This window comes from Lissotriton helveticus, chromosome 2_1 (assembly GCF_964261635.1).
Source record: "Lissotriton helveticus chromosome 2_1, aLisHel1.1, whole genome shotgun sequence".
NCBI lineage: Eukaryota > Metazoa > Chordata > Amphibia > Caudata > Salamandridae > Lissotriton > Lissotriton helveticus.
This window is the reverse complement of record NC_136059.1, coordinates 1950336395-1950357946: the sequence shown is the minus strand read 5'-3', so window position 1 is coordinate 1950357946 and position 21552 is coordinate 1950336395. Positions and strand designations below refer to the sequence as shown.

Genomic DNA, 21552 nt, shown 5'->3' with positions numbered 1-21552 from the left:
CTCAACCTGAAGGGTCCCCCGAAAGTGACCTGAGCAGGTAAGAAGAACCGATGCCAAAAGACACCTATGCATCAGATGCCCACGGCCTTTGGTGGCCCAACCAACAGTGTCCAGACATCCCCCAAGAATCCAACTTACCTCTCTGACAGTCGTTGCCTTCAGGAAGCCTACCTGCCAGAGCCTACAGCCTTTTCTTCGAACAAGAGATCTCTATTGCAAACCATAGGGTCCCCGACGTCTTCTTGGCATTCTGCATCTGGCAGCCTCTGTGCTGCTGCTGGTGCGGCTCCTCTGTTGATTGTTGCCCCCTACAGTGCTGATCCGAACCCCAGGAGCTTCGCTTCCTCAACCAAGTGGTCTGCTCTTAAGCAGCCCCTGACAGAAGGCCCCCTTAGCCCCCTTGGCTAACATTGGGCCCCTGCACTATGCACCCAGCCACCCCAGTGCGGCTGGTGGTGCAATCTGAGTGCCTAACTGGACCTTGGGGAACCTTGGTCTAACACCCAAAAACCATACTGCAGGTCGTTTACCTACCTGTAAACCGTTAACACTCTTTTTCTCATAGGAACCAATGTTAAGAGTTTTTGTTCCTTAAATTTTCTGTTGACTTGTGTTTTATATGGAAGAAAAGGAACTGTAATTTAAACCTGAAAAATTCTTACTTACCTTTGTATTGTGGGATCCACGGTGTGATATCTAGGCATATCACCCGGAGTAGTTATGTAATCCAAATATTATGGAGGTGGGGAAAATGATACCGTGCCACTCTTTATGAGGCTCTAGGTCTGACTGAACTACAGCATGAACATCATTACCTCATTAATCTGCCAAAACCATCCCCCACTCGCTTCAAATATCGAACACCATCACTGAATTACTCAATGGGACTCTTCTGCCACTAGCAAACACAGATGTGTACAGGGTTGACTACTGCAGCTGAACACAATCTCCTCTGTTTATCAGAATCTAGTTTGAAACACCAAGTAAGCACCTATTATTCAATTGTTCTAGACATTTTACCAAAAGTTTTAATGTATTTGCCCCTGTAGACACTTTCATAAAAAGATATGCACATGTGGGGCAAGACAATGAAACAAGCAAGATTACAGTAGATGGTGGTGCTTCCTGCACAAAACTCAGCAAATCAGAGTGGATGGCTCAGGCACAAAAGGGCAATTTTCTACCCGAGGAACCTCTCCATTGGTACAAGTCCAGCAGCAAATTTACACGACTGACCCAGTATCCATTATCCTTAGCAGTCAATCCAATTCTTCTACGAGCGATTTTTCAGTTCAATACTCTTCTCTAATTTCAGAGGTTCCAAATCAGACTGTTTTGAGCACTTTTGTTGGAATTAGACATGCAAAAATGCATTTTTGGGTTCATATTACAAGAACCAGATTCCGTGAACCAGGTTCAGTACTGACTTACACCTGCAGAACACATTGAGTACAATGGAAAAACAACTCGTATATTATGTTGAAATGTAAACTGATGGAATCATAACTGCTGTGGCCAGCTAATTGCGTAAAGTCATCTTGAAAAATAGAGGAGTACTCACAAACATTCTGCCTGGCTTTTGACACTTTGTAAATGCAGATAAAGCGAATGCATTCCCAGAGTGGGAAGGAAACCGTAACATATTTAATGAGGATGTCGGAAAGGGGGGGTCCGCATTTAAAAGTATTTGCCTGTAGAAAAAAAACACTTAAAAAACGCTGCAACGCCACATTCCAACCACAGGGTAGACCGGAGAATTGTTCACTATGCAAATAATCTACTGAAGTAGGCATGAAGGAACAGGAGTGCACAGAAAATAACTACAATTTTACCCTGAGCACTCTAAGACTTTTTTATAAATTCCCTGACAACTGAGCATCTGTGAAATCTTGAGTTCTAAATGTATGATGCACAGAACTCTGGCTTTTCATTAACAAAATGGTGAACTGGGCCCAGTGAGAAAAGCCAGAACGTTGTTTAAGTCCAGAAATGATAACATTTGTTCAAGTTGTTATTTAATCAGAAACACCAGTACAAAAGAACTAGCATTACATGTAAGCAATGTTGTCAGACCGTACACACGGATTCACAGAAACATACCTGTAATTCATCTCCTCCAGCTGGGGGCAGCAGCAACACAAACATATCAACCATGTCTGCTACAGCAAATTCAGACTGCCCGACACCTGGAAATCGTGAAGAGGAATACATTAATTGAAAGAATAGTGGTTGGGAAGCAGTATGTAATCGCATCTGCCTAAACTTGACAGTTAAAGGTACTCACTCGTGCATCATCTGTCTTGTATCTCAAGTACATATAGTACAGCCCCACTTACTGAGGCTAGTAAACGAAGTACAATAGAATCGTACCACAGACACGCACAGTATGATAGTCAAACGTGCATGTGGTTTAATTGTGGGAGGTTGTTATTGTTTGTACCCAACCCCCTGAATCTGTCCTACTTTTGTGAAGCTTGCCATTCTGAACTGTACCAGGCAGTTTTCCTTGTAAACCTCGCCTCTCTCCCTATACTGGCGAGCCGGCGTATCCTCCCTTTTCTGAGACTCGGACTGGATTGGGTCTTGAAGTAGTCTAGCCAAGGTGCCTGCGCTTGATGTAAATATTAGCTAAGAGACTAAAGGAATGTAAGTGGTTTCAAAACATACGACAAGGAGAAAACGCCCGAGGAAAAACTTCCTACTGACAGTGTATAGACTTACAACCACCATCTCTATTTATCTCTTAATTCAATCATCTCATCAACTCTCTGCTCTTTCCCAAATCGCTCTATCATCCATCTGTGCAGGTAGTGACAACAATGAATTTACCATCATCCACCTGCTTGGGAAGTGACATCACTCCTCACCTTCCCAGGACCTACTTAATGCCTGCCACAGCATGAATGTGCGGTAAACACACAAAGCGTGTGTTGATGGTATGCCTAAGCCGTGTCAAGGCAAGCCTGTCTGCACCCAAACTGCACCAAGTTCCAGGAAGCTTGGTCTTTCCCCCTCCATCCGCTACCACATTGCGACCCTCTACGCTCTCAAACCCTGCCACTGCTACACGCACTGTTGACTTGCTGCACCACACAACACTGAGCATTCTCCTGCTGTTCCTGCAACTTTTCATACTCTTACCTACACCCAAAACTCACCTGACTCACACTAACAGCAGCCAAACCCCGCTCTCTCACACTCACAGTCCTGCAACAACCCGCACAATAATACATACTTGCGGAAGAGGTGTGGCGCCGCAGCTAGGGCGACTGACTCCGGCTTCTGGGGATCACGGTTCGATCCACGGCACCGGTGAGAGATTAGCCCAGCACCATGTAACTCTGGGCAATAGCCGGCTTAATCTTCCCGACGGCCCCTAGCGCCTAGAGACCCTTACGGGTGATTGTGCGCTTTACAAATGTGGATTATTTATGTATGCTCCTCAACACCCGCTCACTCACCAAATATGCCACAGAGATCCGAGACCTGCGGCACGGCAATACCCCAGACCTACTTTTCCTCATGGAAACCTAGATGAACCTTGTATAGGCACTTGATATCGACACAGACACCCCCACTTACAAGATTGCCAGGTATGACAGACTTTCCAAGCCTGGAGGCAGAATAGCAGTCATCCCCAAGAACACCATCAGCTGCACTACATACACAGATACGTCACCCTCCAACATGGAACACCTGTCATTCAACTCCACGTCACAGCAAACTTCACGCTAAGCGGCATTCTTATCTAAAGACCACTGGGACCAAGCACCAATTTTACAAACACCATCACAGACTTTGCCACACTGCTTGTCCTCGATGCTAGCAACTACTTCCTACTCCGAGACCCAAATTTCCACGTGGAAGACTACGCGGATGCAAACTCAAAAGCACTCATCCAAGACCTTGGAAGCTGATCCTAATGCAGCAAGTAAAGGGACATACCCATGTCGCCAGACACCTCCTGGAACATAGTTTCATCAACTTCGCCAAGATATGAGTCAACTAGCCCACACCATTCTTCTGGACACACAAAGCACTCATTAAGTTCAGCATCCCAATCCAACACACATGCACCAGCCTGCACAAATGGAACAGCATCACTGGCAAGGGCTCAAACAACGCTCTCAACCCCCTCCGACCCAAACACAGCAACAGCCTCCCCAAAGCCATCAAGAATTTCAACATGTGGATCACCTCCTGAACTGAATCTCTGACCCCCCCCCCCGCCCCCCCCTCGAACACAGCAATACACAAGATCTAGACCCAAGGCCAGTTGAACAACTTGAGCGCAAATGGAGAATGAACCAGGAAAATGCTGAAGCACATTCAAATCCACACTGCACAATGTAGTTTGCAATGATCCCAGCACCAACAGAAGCAAAGATTTCACCTTACCAGTGGGTGCTTCAAACCCAATCACCCTCTCGCAGGACCTCTGCAACAATCTCTCTCAAGTTTTCAGCACAAAAATCACAACCATTTACAGCAACTTCAAACTGCAACCAGACCCGAGGAAACTCGCCAAATGCCTCCTGATCTTATCCAAAGAACCAATGCTAAACACATGATCCATCATCACTCCAAAAGAAACCACCACCACCATGAATTCATTTAACTCAGGGTCCCAGTCATACCCCTTACCCAACAACGCATATTCCAGAGGACTGCAACCCATCAGTGCCATACTTATACCCATTCTGAATGCCTCCACCTCTTCCGTGACCTTCCCAAATGCTTGGAAACATGCAATTGTCCTCTGACTGCCGAAGAAACCCTCCATGGACCATTCAACATGTGCCAACTACAGACTGGTCTCCCTGCTACCATTCCTGGCCAAGGTCTTAGAGAAAATCATCAACAGACACCTTACCGAATTCCTTAACCACCAACTCAGTCTGGCTTCATACCCAACCCCTACACTGAAACAGCTCTCATCACTGCCATGGATGGCTTCCACATGACTCTGGACAGAGGAAATACAGCAGCCCTCCTCCTCCCTGAATTTTCTGCAGCATTTGACAGTCTCCCATTCCATCCTCATCCAACGCCTACAACACATCAAAATCCAAGGGCACGCACTCTGATGGATCTGCTCCTTGCTGACTGGAAAGACCTAGTCAGTAAGCCTGGCACCTTACACCTCGAACAGCAGCGATATCATCGGCAAGGTTATGCAAGGACTCTCTCTAAGCCTGACCCTCTTGAAAGCATAAAAATCCCTTCAGGTAGCATCATCTGCTCGGACAACATGAACATCTTCACCTATGTCGACTAGAAGCACATCATTCTGTCCCTCAAGGACAAGATGCAGAGTACCTGGATCAAATTCAATGACTAAAATTGCCCATTGGATGAAGACCAACTGTCTAAATCTGAAAACCAAAATTGTGATCTTCAGGAAGAGCACATCACCATGGGACTCCACCTGGTAGCCAAAATAGCTAGGACCGACACCCACCCCCACTACTCTCACCACCCCCACCACGAACCTTGGGATGATCACTGAGAGCAAACTCAATATGACAACTCAAGTCAATACCATCGACACCAGCACATCGCAACAATCACATCTACTGCCACAAATCTTAGAGGCACATTCGCTCATATGTACTCCTACTTGCACACATTCCACGCATACGGAAAACCAGATCCAGCGGTAGAGCGTTCTCTTACATGTAGCTAGACTTGCACCTGCTCAGCGATCGTATAACCTCCTACAAATCTGTATAAAATAACATCCCTCGCTATCCCACTTACTTTGGCTGGGTTGGTGGCATCAATATCCTGCAATACTTAATTTTTCACAGTAACCTTACATGAGGAGTCAAAACATACACCCAAAATGTCTGTATCCCAAGTCAGATCACTTTAAAGTTTTTGAAAAAAAAGACTTAGTATTTTGCTGAAAGCAGTGAAAACCTTGAGCTTATACAATGTTTTGTCCAGCGGTGCACACACTCCTAATTAATTTGAAGACTGTTCCATAAAGCAATTAATTGCTCCTTACTAGCTTGGCCACATTTTTTAAGTTTCAATGTTAAAGTGTCCAACGCTATACATCCGTATTTGGAGAGTAAGGCAACACATCAAAGGGTGCACATACAGTCTATTTTATAAGTCACATATTTCATTTGATGTCAAATAAGTTAGCATTGTTAATAGTCATAAGATGATGCCATTTCTGTGTTGCCCACGTGCGCAAATTACTTTCCTCCCGGCATTTATTATGTACACCATTCCGACAGAATAAAAAAAATATATACACATATCAGGTCCATCTTAAATGGAAAAGTGAAGCGATGTACATAGTTGCAAAAGAAGAATCTAATGTGGAAAATATAAAGATGTAAGAGACAAAAAAAGAATTCAACTAGATACAGTTACACCAATTTATTCTTGTCATCCTATAAACACATCAGCATGCTGGAATTAAAATACAGTGATCGGGTGCCATGCCTACATTTCACCATCATCTTACGAATGTAGCAAATATTCATTTATATAAGGACCGGAATAAGGAGCACAAGAATGTAGGCATGTAAGTGCTTTATTCCAAATAACAGGCACAAGAGCGCCAGGAACCGCGTCTATCTCTCTTCGCGGGATCCGCGCGTCTCAGCAAAATGGCGGCCGCACTCTGCGTCGTTGCATCACACCGCAACGACTAGAGAGCATAACACTACATATCTCCCCCCTTTAACAATTAAACAAGTGTGAACGGAAAGTCCCCAAAGTGTATGTGCTTCCTAGTGCATTAATCTCTCCCATCTTATAGTCTCTGTACCGGGCTGGTCCTACCACTGTTCTGCCAGCTCGGGTGTGTCTCACTGGGGTACCAGAGGCGATCTCTGTGTCTCCTCTGGGAGTTCTCAGCCATGGTCTGTCTCGCCCGCGGGCCTGCTCTTCGGTGTCGCCTCTCTGTGACCTGCCTGGTGTCCCGGTGTGCCCTCCAGATCACTCCTTTTCACTGACACCCTCTCTCTCATGGCATCCTCCGAGGTTGCCTCTTCTTGCTCCGTCGGGAGGACCTATGCCTGGTGGTCATTGAAATGTTCCGACTGAGCTTCTTCTTCTTTGGTCCACTGCAGTATCTTGTTGCCCTTGGACATTCGATCCTGAGACCAAACTTTCCCATCGCTTAACAAGGCCGATCTGTTGTAAACCTCCTTCACTTGCATGGGCGCACTGAATTTGCTATCACCTTTCCTTTTCAGTTGGGCTAGTTTGACTCGGACCCACTCTCCTCTTTCCAAGTTCGTTTCATTCACATTACGCCTTCTATTGTAGTGTTCAGTGTACACTCTGAGCTTTTTCCATATTGTGGTGTACCACTGCTGGAGACCACTTGCTCACTATGGTGCGTTCCTTCCACTCTACATTGTCCTTGGTGAAGGGGTCCCGTCCCCTGAGAATCTTAAAGGGACTGTATCCTGTGCTGGTGGGAGTGATCCTGTATGCCCATAACGTGTTCCTCAACTCGGTTTCCCAGTTCTTCCCCGCACTGATCGCCGATTGTACTGACCCCATGACAACTCTGTTAAACCTTTCAGCTAAGCCGTTGCTGACTGGATGGTACACTGACATGTGCTTGACTTGGATTCCATTCCTTCCCATGTATGCGTTCCACTTCTCTGATGTGAACTGGGGTCCATTGTCACTTAGGATGGAACGCGGAATAAATTCCCTTAGAAATACGGCTGTAAGGAACTTCAATACAGTTTCTGTGTCCATGTCCTCCTGTATGTCGATTTCAGGCCATTTGGAGTATCTGTCCATGAGTACCAAAATGTACTTTTGGATGCCTTGTGCATCCAGCACCGGACCAAGGATGTCTATCGACAGTTCCTCCCACGGGTTCATTGGATTGTGGAACTTCCCTAAAGCTAGTCGCAATAAGTTCTGGGATTTGTCCGCATTTTGGCATTGTGTACACTCTCTGACGTGTCTTTCTATTTGGGTGTCCATGGCGGGCCACCAGTACGTTTGTTTCACCCGCAGTTTCGTCTTTACAATGTCTAAGTGTCCTTCATGCAGGATTAAGAGTAGGCGGGCTACCAAGGTGTTTGGTCATTCTACTTTATCTCACCTGAGTAGAAAGGTGCCCTGGTCTCCGATGGACAATTCATCCCGTAATTCGTAGAACTTCTTGTGTTCAGTACTCAGGCCTCTCTTTTCTGGCCAAACTTCTAGGATGTACTGCCTGACCGCGGAGATGTACATGTCGTTCTCGTAGGCGTCTCTCCATTCTTGCGCACTGATCACCTTTTCGTGGTCGTCCATAAACGCCACGCTGACTTCCTCTTCTGCATTGCTGGGAGGAGCTTCCTCCATGGCTGAAGCTCTGCTCAGGTAATCTGCCACTTTGTTCTTTGGCCCTGGTATATATTCAACGTCGTACCTGTAGTCTTGCAACTTTAACGTCATTTTTGCAATCCTGGGGGTAGCGTTCGCATGTCCGCTTGAGGTGAGCACTTTGACCAGCAGTTTGTGGTCTGTCCGGAGACGGAACCTCGAGCCCCAGATAAACTGGCGGAACTTCTCCATCGCCCAGACTGCCGCCAGCATCTCCTTTTCCACGACGCTGAACTTCTGTTCCGTGGGGGACAAGGACCTGGACCCGAAGCTGATGGTGGACACCACACCGTCTTCATCTTCCTGTATTAGGACAGCACCCAGTACCTTTTCGCTTGCGTCCGTGGTGAGTATGGACATCGCCCGCTGGTCGAATCCATGAAGAGGAATTGCCGCTCAGATGTCTTCTTTGATGCTTTGGAATTCCCGTTCTGCTTCCTTCGTCCATTAAAAAGATGTTCTATCTCTGAGAAGGTGGAGCAGGTTGTGTGTCTTTGTGGCGAAGTGTGGCACAAATTTGCTATAAAACTGCCATGCCTATGAAAGAGCGAACCTCCTCTTTGTTTGTTGGTGGCGGTGCATCCCGTATGGCTTTGGCGTTGAATCGTTTGGGCGTAATCCCTTGATCGCTGATTTCGTGGCCCAAGTACGTGACTGATGACATTCTGAAAGGACATTTTTCCCATTCCTCGCCAGAATATGTAACACCGTGGACAGCTTTGTATCATGGTCTAATCGGTCCTTGCCCATTATCAGGATGTCATCTTGAAAATACTGGACCCCGTTAATGTCCTTAAACAACCTATGCATACGTTTTTGGAAGACGGCCGCCGCCGATGCTAGTCCAATCGGCAGCCTGCGGAATTGGTAGCACCCGAATAGGGTTATGAAGGATGTCAACTTATGGCACGTGTGATGGGACAGCTATTTGGTGGTACGCTGACGCAGGGTCGATGCTGGAGAACCATTTCACGCCTTTGGTTTTGGCCAGCATCTCATCGATCCGTGGTAGCGGAAACTTTTCTACCACAATGTTTTTGTTCAGCTCTCTCAGGTCCACGCACAGGCGCACCTTGCCATTGGACTTCCTGGCCACCACCAGTGGGGCCAACCATTCCGCGCTGTCTATCGGCTCTATGATGCCATTGTCCTCAAGCCGTTGCAGTTCCAACTGTACAGTTTCTCTTATTGCCAACAGGATGTTTTTTACTTTGTGGCACACGGGTTTGGCGTCTGCTTTGAGGTCTATTTTATGTGTACATTTTGTCAGCTTTCCAATTGTGCCTCCAAACACAGTGGGGAACTCTTCCTTCCATTTGGTGTCATCTGGCTGCCTTTCTAGGCCTGTCATCAGGACTTGCGTGACGCCTCCCGGGTTTAGTTGTATATCTAGCTCGCCCTGGTCAACCCATCCTGGGACAGAGGGTCCTTTATCCGCTACATATAGTTTGCCGTCTGCCTTCCGGCCCTTGAACTCAAATTGCAGGACTCTGTACCCCACCATGGGGATTGGCTCACCTGTGAATGTGACTGATCGGATATCTGGAGGTATCAGGTGTGGCCCTAGATGCTGTCTGAAGAGTTCGTCCCCCACCTTACGTTGTACTATGGTGTACGTGGACCCTGAGTCAGCCACCACTTTTATTTGCACTCCTCCTATCGTCAGATCGCATTGTGGTTCTTTCGAGCAGGTGCAGTCGATGCCGAGTATGTGTTGTTCTATGCAAAGGACATTATCCTCTTCATCCTCCTCTTCTCAATCCTTGTCAGAGTCCCGTGCGGCATACTTGACCGCGGGTCGTCTCTGTTTCCGGCGACACACTTTCTCGTAATGCCCCATGATTCCACAGAACATACACTTGGCCCGGAACGCTGGGCATCGTTTGTCCTGGCTGGCGTGAGATTGACTCCCACACCTGTAGCATGAGTTCTTGTCTCCATCCGTGGATTTCTTCATGGGGTGTCGTCTGGGAACATACCTAGTAGGCATCTTCGCGTTCCCTGCTTCTCCTCTGCCCCTGTCCGGAAGTTCTGCATCCATGACTTTGTTAACCATGGGTTCGTGGGGGTCTCCCGTTTTGCAGCCTCTGCACATCTTTTCGATAGTTCTGCCTTCTTTACCATTGCTATGACTTCCTTCAAGGACGCATCTCCATTGACCCATAGCTTGTCCTGGATAGAGGAGTTTGTGGTGTGCATGACAATCTGGTCTTTGATGAACTCGTCATGTAACGCGCCTAACTTGCAGGTGACCGCCAGTTTCTTTAGTGCAGCCACATAATCCTCTATAGACTCTCCTGCTTCCTGTTTTCTTTGTTGGAAGTTGTACCTGTCTATGGACGTGCATACCACCGGTCTATAATGGCTGTCGAGGTCTTCAATCGCGCGTTGGAAGACGTCGTCGTCGTCGGCTTGCCATGCTTTAGGCACTAGGTTTTGGAAGACCCTGATGCCTTCGGGACCCAGGTTATGGAGTAGTATCCTCTTCTTTCTTTTGCTGGGAAACTCCCCGCCGCTTTCATCTTCCAGCGCTTCCAGGTAATTCATAAAGTATACCTTCTAATCATCCCACTTCATTGAGTGTTCCCCGGGACTGGGCAGGAAGGGGATTGGCGTTGCGAGCGAAGAAGCTTGGGGACTCATCTCCGCTCTACGTTCTTGGAGCTCTTCTGCCCCTCTGGGACTTCCTGGTGCACTGGATTCGTGCTGGCGTGGGGGACTCCCGTGGGGTGCAGACTCTCCGCCCGCACTATGCTGTGCCTGCTCTGCCAGGGCCGCGGGGGGGAAGTGTTGGCGTCTCCTATGTGAGTTATAGTCGCCGTGCTAGGATGAAGGGCTAGGTCATGAGCACATGGTTGTGTCTTCCCTTTATGCCACATCCGGGCTGCAGTACTCACGATGGTCGCTGTCCTGCTCTTTTGTGGCTGGGCCGTGCGTTGTGCGACTCCAGGAGGTGGGCCTGTGTTCCACCCTCCTGTCTCGAGATCAGGCTGACTTGCTCCCCATTTGTCCCGCCTGTGGGCTTCCCTCACCGGCCACTGGTGTCCAAGCGTGACGTGGGTGCGGGCTTATTCCTCTGCCACGCTCTCTGCCTGATAGCCACTTGCTGTGCCCGGAACTAGCTGCCTCGTGGTCCTATGCTGTCCTGGTGTGGCTGCCAAAGTGATCAGCAATTTTGGTTGTGGTCAATTTTCGCCACCCTCGTCGCCAATTTGTAGCATATATTCATTTATATAGGGACCGGAATAAGGAGCACAAGAATGTAGGCATGTAAGTGTTTTATTCAAAATAATGGGCACGAGAGCGCCGGGAACCACGTCTATCTCTCTTCGCGAGCTCCGTGCGTCTCGGCAAAATGGCGGCCGCGCTCTGCATCGTTGCATCACACCGCAACGACTAGAGCGCGACACTACAACGAGGAACTAGAATTTAGTTTTACGTGACTTTAATATGCACAGATGCAGTGTGTGTACACTATTGGATTTTTGAGGGAAAAGATTGTGATGTATTCCTATAGGTTCTGAATCGATCCCCCTATTCCTGACCCTATTCTGGTTAACAAACCAACAAGTTAACTAGCAGTCAGCCCATGAGGCAGCAAACCCCCATGATGCAGATACCGTTATCTGACGAAGCCACACTACGGCACAGGAACGTGTTATCTGATTAGGTCATAACGCTTGCGATCTAATTAGACAAGCGATATTCCTCCAGCCCCTGATAAGGCATACGGAGTTCTCATAACAAATCAAACCTATGACAACCTGGGAAAAACCCTGCGGCCATTGTTTTGATTTCACCGAGAACTTCAGCAAAAGAATGTGCTAACGACCTGGTCGTATGACATCCTTATTGACGTATCTATGTCCATCCTTACGTCAATCTCGGCACCTTGAAGGTATAAATATTACCGATATTGCCCTATGCAAACACACGCGGTGGTGACGAGACGGAGCAGCCACACTTGCCGAAGCCCAGAGCAGAGCAGACCCCGCTGGCGCAGCCCCGCCTTCCTGACGCGCTGAGAACGAGACGCGCTGCTTTCTCCTGCCGAGAAATCCAGCACCGGCGTTTCCGGGTAGCCCTCGCAGGCAGCCTGGAATATCGAGAGCAGAGAAGAGAGATACCATCCCTCATTCATCCTAACTTCCAGGTACGGAACTGAATAACCCCTCGCAGAGAATTCTTTAGTCAGTCACTTGGCAAAAACAAACTTAACTTAAACTGTAACTTTCTATTCCCGCCCACGTATTAGGCTTAGGTCAGGTACACGGGGTAGGCGTATCTAGAAACACCAGTTGAGTACGTTTAGTCAAATGTATATGAGTATGTAATATATTTTATTCATTTTAAACCTTCATATGGCTTAGAAACCATATCAATGTTTTTACAGTATTATTTTATACTTCTGCTTTTAATGTATGCACTTTACTTAACGATAAGTATTGCAATAATATCGATCCATTTCTCTTGTACGAGAAAAGAGACTGATCAATAAATAACATCTTTTATTGAACACGCCCGTCTCTTCCTTTTCTCTACAATCTGATGAGACTAAGAATGCACGTACTGACTGAGTAAAATAAATTTCCTTTTGTTCACACGACTCTCGAGATACACTCTTGATTAGGGGAGAGCAAAGTTGTCATGTTCTATGGTTGTCAGAAACTAAATCCCTTCTTGTCTAATCAGGGAAGTTAATTCCTTCCTGAACATTCGAGAAAGTTTCTAGTGAACTCTGAGCTAGCTGGCAAACCCAAAACTTTAAGTCTAATATCGACAGTAGTAGACCTAGTTAACGTCTGGTCTAGGCCTATACTATTGAAGGTATTATTCCAATGCGCAGAGCCTATTGGGATAATAGGAACTACACTACATGGCGCCCAACGCGTTTGGAAAGGGCGATAAAACTAACGTAAGACATTTAAAGTAACTCAGTTGTGCTTTCTCACTCAGACCCCTTTTCCCATAATACTCCAAAGACGTCTGGAGTGGGTGAAAGGTAATATCCGCCAGACCTCGCAGGAGGGAACTCCTATGTATGGTTCTTGGTATAGTCAACGTTGAAGGATACACTGTTCCAGAATATTGTGCATCTAATCTTTGTTTCCATAAGAAACCTGATCTGCAAACAAACAAAGTAACCATCCTGTCAGTACAATGTCAGACAGTGAAGGAGAAAGAGAGGCAGTTAGATTAGCAACTGAACTCGCAGCAGCTAATGCTGCACTGCTAGACGCAGACCAGGATATAATACTCATCCCGGTCATTAAGAGGAAATCTATAACTTTAAAACTTATAGAAAATGGACTGACACCTAGAGGTGGTACAGTCATATTCGTAATTGAGGCACACGAATATCGGCAGACAGAGGTATACTATTCATGGATAAATTTTCCAGCAGCAAATGCTGCAACAAAGTACTTCCACTATTACAAAATAGAGGAACCTCCTGAAACGTACACTCCTTTCGAGGAGGTGGAAGTACCACTCAAATTTCAAGAGCACCTGCTCTTATTTGATGGCGCCCTAAAACATAATAATCACATCACCAGGCTCGGTCCCTTAGGTAGACCAGGAGCAACGTGGCCGGTCCTAGTCGGATACACACCACATCCAGACATCGACGGGATGTCTGCAGCAAACCTTTTAACACAGCTAAAACAATTAATAAAAATACATAGACAATTAGTCCAGTATGTGATGCGGACTTCTACAATTCAGCCAGCAATTAAAATTCCACAGCTGACCCCTCACCAGGGGAACACAAATAAAATTACACCACAGAACATACAGTCCTGCCTAGGTAAAGTACCAGCTAAACGGGAACAAATACCATTCTGGTTGGCACAGAAAATAACCCAAATAGAGGCGGTGTTTCCAGACACCACCCCGTTAGAAAAACACAGGATTCTGACTATCTGTCTTCCAATGGGAATCGCACCACACATTGAGGACTGTGACACTTGGGGTACAGTCTTTGCTTCCATTTACACAAAAACGCACGGTGTTCCATCCATTTCGGTAATACCAGATGTGCTAAAACAAATTCAAGACGAATATGGTCCAGAACCCGCTTTAACTCTTGGTATGAAATTACTAAAAGACTTCAAGCAGGTCTCAGCTATATTATTAGCCAACATAAAGGGAGAAGCAGCAAACGTGGCGATCCGCCAGAGGTTAAAGGAGACAGATATAGCAGACCAACCAGCTGAAATTGCCAGAATCATAGAAAAATCCTATGAGGAACTAGGTAGAGATAGTCTAGGTGGAATACCAGTAAAACCACAACTGATTGAAAGTCCTGAAAAAATATTTTTTTATAATAATTCAACATCACAGAAAAAGAGCTGGGATGGAAACAAACAATCCAATCCTAAAGAAAAGAAATTCCAGTCCAGAGGCAGGTCTCCAAGGCGAAGAGAAAAATCTCCGACCCAAAGACACAGGTCACCCCAGAGTGACCCCTCTGGGAAAAGATATAACCTTAGAAATAGGGATAATATAAAAAAGCCTGATAGATATCAAGACATTGATACACGTACTCCAAGCACCTAGAACACTAAAAAACCTACAGTCAATTCTAGGCTTCCTAAATTTCGGAAGAACATATATTGCAAATTACGCAGAAAGGGTCAAACCCCTTTATGATCTAATAAAACCAGATTTTAAAAGATCTAATTGGACTCAAATACACACAGAAATATTGAGATCCTTACAAACAGACATGCTAATTAAAACAAAATTAGAAACACGTGATAACACACGCAATCTTGTGATCCGAGTCATCCCAGGGAGATGCGGATTCACATACCTGACCGCTAATGAGGGAGAAAAGGTACCAATTGCATTCAAATCACACTTGTACACAGAAGCTGAACAGAAATTCAGCATTAAAGAAAAAATTGTTCATGCAGTTCAAACCACAATAGCTAGAGAAAAAGATCAAGCGGACGGTAGACAAATCACTGTCAGAACAGCTGAATCAGCCTTTGAGGCATTAACAACGCCGTGTAATTTACCAACAACAACATTGAATCCGGAATGGATACAATGGGTGAATTCAATCACAACGGACAAAGTATACTACTACTTTGATCCAGAACTAGAGGAATTAAAAAATCTAGAATATGAAAGAACATTCCCTCTGCCAATCGATATTCTGCCTTTACGACATTACGCCTGTGTAATTTATACAGACGGACATGCTCAACCCCCCGTTTGGGGAGAACAAGCATACAACCCCACATGTGGGATTACAAAAGAAGTGTGGCGCGGAGGTAAACTAAGACCTCTATTAACAAAAACACACTCAGTAGAAACTAATTCAGAACAACAAACTGAAATATTAGCATTGAAAATGGCGCTAGATAATGCGGATCGCGAATTCCCGACACTTATAGTGTCAGATTCATATTACTGCGTCAAATCATATAACAACGATTTGCAGACATGGATTCAAAACGGTTACAAAGATGACACAGATGCAACAATAAAGCAGAAACTGCTCTGGGAACAAATAGCTCTTTTACAAAAAGAACTACCAAAGACTCACGTGACACACTCACTGAGTCATCAGCGTGATGGCGTTCACGTTGCAGGGAATTCATTGGCTGACACAGCCACAGCGGTAGCAACTAAATCGGCTCCCGTAGTTCGAAAAAAGCGTACATTAAAATACATTGACGGTGAAACAGTGCTGGCGGTGAAAACGTCATTAAAAGGCGACTGCTCAGCGCTACCGATCAACTATCCACTCAATTATACATACATAATCGATGCAAACTCCGTCCCTTTTGCTCGAATCCCTGGAGTGGGGGATAGAGTGATTCCAAACATGGACAGGAGAAACTTGTTAATCGCAGACGCACATATGGGCGAGGGTCTCGGACACCTCAAACTAAAAGATTCTCTGGAAGAATTACAATCACGGTACTGGTGGCCAGGCATGAGCCTGCATCACACCATGTTTGTAAAAAACTGCCCAAACTGCAACAGAGATCGCAGTGGGGAGAGAAACAGCATAATACCTCGTCGTTTTACTCCAGAAAAAATCAAGAGTAAAAAGCAAGGCTTGCGATTAACATATACAGGCTAGTTTCCACTTATAATGTAGACCACCAGCACTCGGCTGACGTCTGGACTGTTATACAAAGATTTGCGAGTCTAAATGGCATATACGCTAAGAGCATGCTACGTTTGACCATTGTTTTCACTCTAGCCCTCCAGCCTGAGGGGACACATGGCCAAATGAGCATAGCACAGCGGGAATCTTCTCACTTCCTTCCTGAGGGATACGGGATGGTGTAAAGAAAAAAACAAGGCATAAAGCAATCTATAACGGAAAGGATATTAGGTTCGGGAGCTGGGTGGGTCAAACATCTAATAAGTGTCCAACGTAGTCTAAATAACTTGCCAAGAAATTCTCGAAGGGATTCAGTCCGTACGAATTATTATTTGGAACTAGGATGTTGATCTCTGACCTTGATAGTCAGACTTCAGTGGTGAAAGAAAAAAGCTTTGATATCAAAGACCGTTTGGCTATTTTGCAGGACTTAAACAAAAGAAAAGACCTGAGCAACATAAAGTTGAAACAACAGCCAACAACCACTGAAGAACCACCACCTGTCCCAGCAAGACCTGTCTGGATTCCAAAAGTCGGGGATCTGGTCAGAGAAAAGATTGCGGTAAAGAAGGAATTTGGGTCTTCTTACAGAAAAGCAGTTCCTGTCTTGTCTATCAACGGGACAAGATCAGTTGTACTACCGCCGCTTGCTGGTAAAAAGGAGGACCGAGTTGTATCCATCGACCTGGTAAAACCACAATCATGTGGCCGATAACAAATAGTAGGCCAAGTGGACTCCCAATAAGTAGCAGAACACCAAGGTTTGCTACCAATACAGAGGTCCTAACTAAGAGGCTCATTACATTCGAAACGCCTAGAGAAGAACAACAAGGACTATGCAACAATGCAATGGAACTTAGACCTCTGAAAACCCAAATAAAAACATTTAGCAGAGACACACCAATCTATAATGAAGTACCAAGTGCAAATGCAAGAAACAGTAATCCTGAACCAATTGGAACAATTGACAGAACTGCATCCGGCTACTTCATAAACTTCGATGATTCCTCTGAAGGCTTCAGTGAATCAAAGACACAGCCATCATCAAAAACCTTTAAAGATAAAGCTAAAGAACTTTTGAAACAACTGAAAGAAACATATCTGGTTTCTCCATGGCTTGAATTTTGGGTGGGTTTTGGTGCATTTATCCTCATACTTTGGCTCATCATGGTTCTAACTTTGGGACGCTTCATTGAGGGAAAATATGCTAAAATGGACACAGCAAGTCAGAAAATCAACTTGATCCTCAAACCACACACATCTTCACACGTCGAGAAAATAGAACTTTCTTCAGCCAACTTCACAGCCAATCCTATACCGGGTGGGGTAGCATGGGATAACACTGACTATGAAATTTATGGTCCGGTCGAAATCCTGAAATATCCACACCAAATTAAGATCTCATTGAGTGACTTTGTAAAACCAAGCTCATTTGCTGATGATTGGGACTTCGAAAGCATTAATAATATGATGTATGACTTAGTAATGTCTGCTAAATTTACCAAACATGATTATTTGCAGGGTTCTACAAATTATGATAGTATGTACTGTTATAACCACTATGGTAACCATTTTCTACATAGATCTGCACAACCTAGAAATGTTTTAAATTATAATCAATGGGAACATTGTGCAACCCCTCCAAAAGGAAGCTCAAGAACCGTTTACGACAAATATTCATATTTTTCAGGTTTTAACATAAGTAATGCTGAAACATTTTATTTCAAATTGTCAAATAAGACAGGGATGAAGACCATGATAACCAACACGAAATTGATATATTCAGACTCATTCTTTGAACAAATGAATACTTTTGGTTTTGATTATTGGGACAAAAATGTTGAATTGAAAAGTGTTTGGGGTACAAAAGAATGGCAAGTACAGGGTATAGAATCTTTGTTTAGAGCCTGCATGATCCCAGAACAAATTATATTTTTAAATGACACTGTTCAACAAACCACCTGTCTTGGCCTAGCCAAAATCAAAGACTTAAATAAACCGTCTATTCCAAAACCAACAATGAACAGCAATAGTTCTACAGAAGAAGAGATAGACGTAAATTATGTATTAAACCAAAACAGAACACATCCAGATTGGAAACAATGGTTGATCTGGCCCACAGATACTAATAACTGTCAAGACAGATTCCTGAACAAAACACAGGGGTTCAAAATGACCAGGCCAGACCCTAGATATCCTCAAAGACATCACCCAGGGATAATAACCAGCTACAGTGTGGGCAAATTATGCCTTCAATGGCTACAAACTTCCACACTGGCAGAAATTAAGCAACACCTAACTTTACTTACTGATGGTGCTGACTTGCGTGATTTCACTATGGGACCACGCAAACAGCGTCAAAAGCGTTTCATAGCAGCCTCTGTATATGCAGCATACAATGAGGCCTGGAAGGTTAATCAAATTGAAACAGCAGAGAGAATACGGGAAATTGACCGTATTAATTTGGAAAAATCACTTTCTGTAGTGGACAATGGGTTAATGACTCTGTCCTCCAGAATTTTTTCTTTGGACAGCATTGTGTCTTCAGCAATCGATATATTATCGCAAGACTTACTGTTATTACAACATGGTCAGTCACAATTGCGTTCTATTGTACAGCTTGGCTGGACGTTACAAAATTTGCGTTCAGGCTATGTGCCTTGGCGTTTAATCAACACAACGTCACTATTCCAAATCTTTAACCTTACTGATAGACAAAAGGGAGCTCTAGAACCGTTTATGACAAATATTCATATTTTTCTGGTTTTAACACAAGTAATGCTGAAACATTTTATTTTAAATTGTCAAACAAAACAGGAACCAAGACCATGATAACCAACACAAAATTGATATATTCAGACTCATTTTTTGAAGAAATGAATACTTTTGGATTTGATTATTGGGACAAAAATGTTGAATTGAAAAGTGTTTGGGGTACAAAAGAATGGCAAGTACAGGGTATAGAATCACTGTTTAGAGCCTGCATGATCCCAGAACAAATGATATTTTTAAATGACACTGTTCAACAAACCACCTGTCTTGGCCTAGCCAAAATCAAAGATTTTAATAAACCGTCTATTCCAAAGCCAACAATGTTTAGCAACACTTCTACAGATGAAGAGATAGACGTAAACCATATATTAAACCAAAACAGAACACATCCAAATTGGAAACAGTGGTTGATCTGGCCCACAGATACTAATAACTGTCAAGACAGATTCCTGAACAAAACACAGGGGTTCAAAATGACCAGGCCAGACCCTAGATATCCCCAAAGACATCACCCAGGGATAATTACCACCTACAGTGTGGGCAAATTATGCCTTCAATGGCTACAAACTTCCACACTGCCTGAAATTAAGCAACACCTAACTTTACTTACTGATGGTGCTGACTTGCGTGATTTCATAATGGGACCACGCAAACAGCGTCAAAAGCGTTTCATAGCAGCCTCTGTATATGCAGCATACAATGAGGCCTGGAAGGTTAATCAAATTGAAACAGCTGAGAGAATACGGGAAATTGACCGTATTAATTTGGAAAAATCACTTTCTGTAGTGGACAATGGGTTAATGACTCTGTCCTCCAGAATTTTTTCTTTGGACAGCATTGTGTCTTCAGCAATCGACATATTATCGCAAGACTTACTGTTATTACAACACGGTCAGTCCCAATTGCGTTCTATTGTACAGCTTGGCTGGACGTTATAAAATCTGCGTTCAGGCTATGTGCCTTGGCGTTTAATCAACCCAACGTCACTATTCTATATCTTTAACCTTACTGATAGACAAATCAGTATGGCCGAAAAGGGAGCTGATTATACAATCCTGAGCATTGAGAAACTTGAGAGATTACCAGTGACAATGTCAGAACGACCTGTCAGTGAATGGATAATACATGGGATAATAAATATTCCAATTTCAACCTTCAGGTTTCAATACTGCCAAATATATATACAGGCTGGCATGTACGAGAAATTGGGAAAGGGGTACATTAAAACAACATGGGACCTGCCCTATTCACATGCATGTGTCAGTAATAAAGGACAGAAAGTATTTCTTAGTGGCAATAATTGTGCAATGTCACTAAGCGGTACACTTCTGTGTAACGGAATTAGTTTGCACGGAGCCTGTGAAGGGAACTCAAATAACCTTTCATGTCACCAGCAAGGCGCACCTGCAACAGAGATAGAACCATTCTTTCAAAGACTCTATAATGGGAGTTACATTCTAATTGTAGATCGCAGATGTTGTAGTCTTATGCCCGGGACTCCTTATCTCGTAACTACGACTGCGAAGGTCAAGTGCTGTGGACACTCATTGTTCCCCAGCTCCTTTCCAGACAGGGAGGCAAGGGCATGGCCCAACTTGAAAATTACTTCTATTCGAATAGATACTTTAAGCAGAATGAAAACAGTGCTTCTTCAGACGCCGACCAGGCTCATGTCATCAAAAGAAACATATGATCTACAAGTCGCAAGGACGACTGCAGAGATACATTCATTGTTATCAACTAATTCCCCCATACATTTTGCAGAAATCCTGAATGAAATCTTAAATATTTCTGATACCAGTGGGGTCTCAAGTATTTAAGACAGTATTTTCGATGGCATTAACACCATTCAAAGCCATACTGGGTATTTTTCCAGACTTCGTCCATTCGATTTTTGGCGGACTTCCCCTCATTTTAGGACTGATTGCAGGAATCCTATTCCTAGTCCTTATTTTTCGTTATGGCAAACCATGTCACAGACAAAACACCTGCGACAAGGGAAGAAACAATCCTAGCCATTGGATACCGGGACCGGATATCAAGAATCCTGGGACTATCCCGGCTTAGAGACCTGAACATGACTTGGTTTCTATCCTTTCGACCTATGTGGCAACGATGTGTTTTACCTGTATTAAGGTGCCTGCTATGCGGAGAAGAATGCGTGTTAGACACCTGTCTGACGCTACAATCGGATGCGCCAATGGATGCAGAAACATTGTTGAGTCCGATCAAGGCTCATGCTTTGTGCTGCCCTCAAAGGCTACCAATCCTGATGACGGCATTCGTGGAAGCTTCACCAC

The 21552-nt window shown here is 44.7% G+C and overlaps 1 protein-coding gene across 1 annotated transcript in view; it reads right to left on the bottom strand.

The window, feature by feature from the left end:
* Nucleotides 1-21552, bottom strand: part of MMAA (metabolism of cobalamin associated A) — a 196121-nt gene that overhangs the window by 90517 nt on the left and 84052 nt on the right. Inside the window, exon 5 of the mRNA XM_078676887.1 lies at nt 2101-2186. Coding sequence (XP_078533013.1) covers nt 2101-2186 — 86 coding nt within the window. The remainder of the gene's footprint in view (nt 1-2100; nt 2187-21552) is intronic.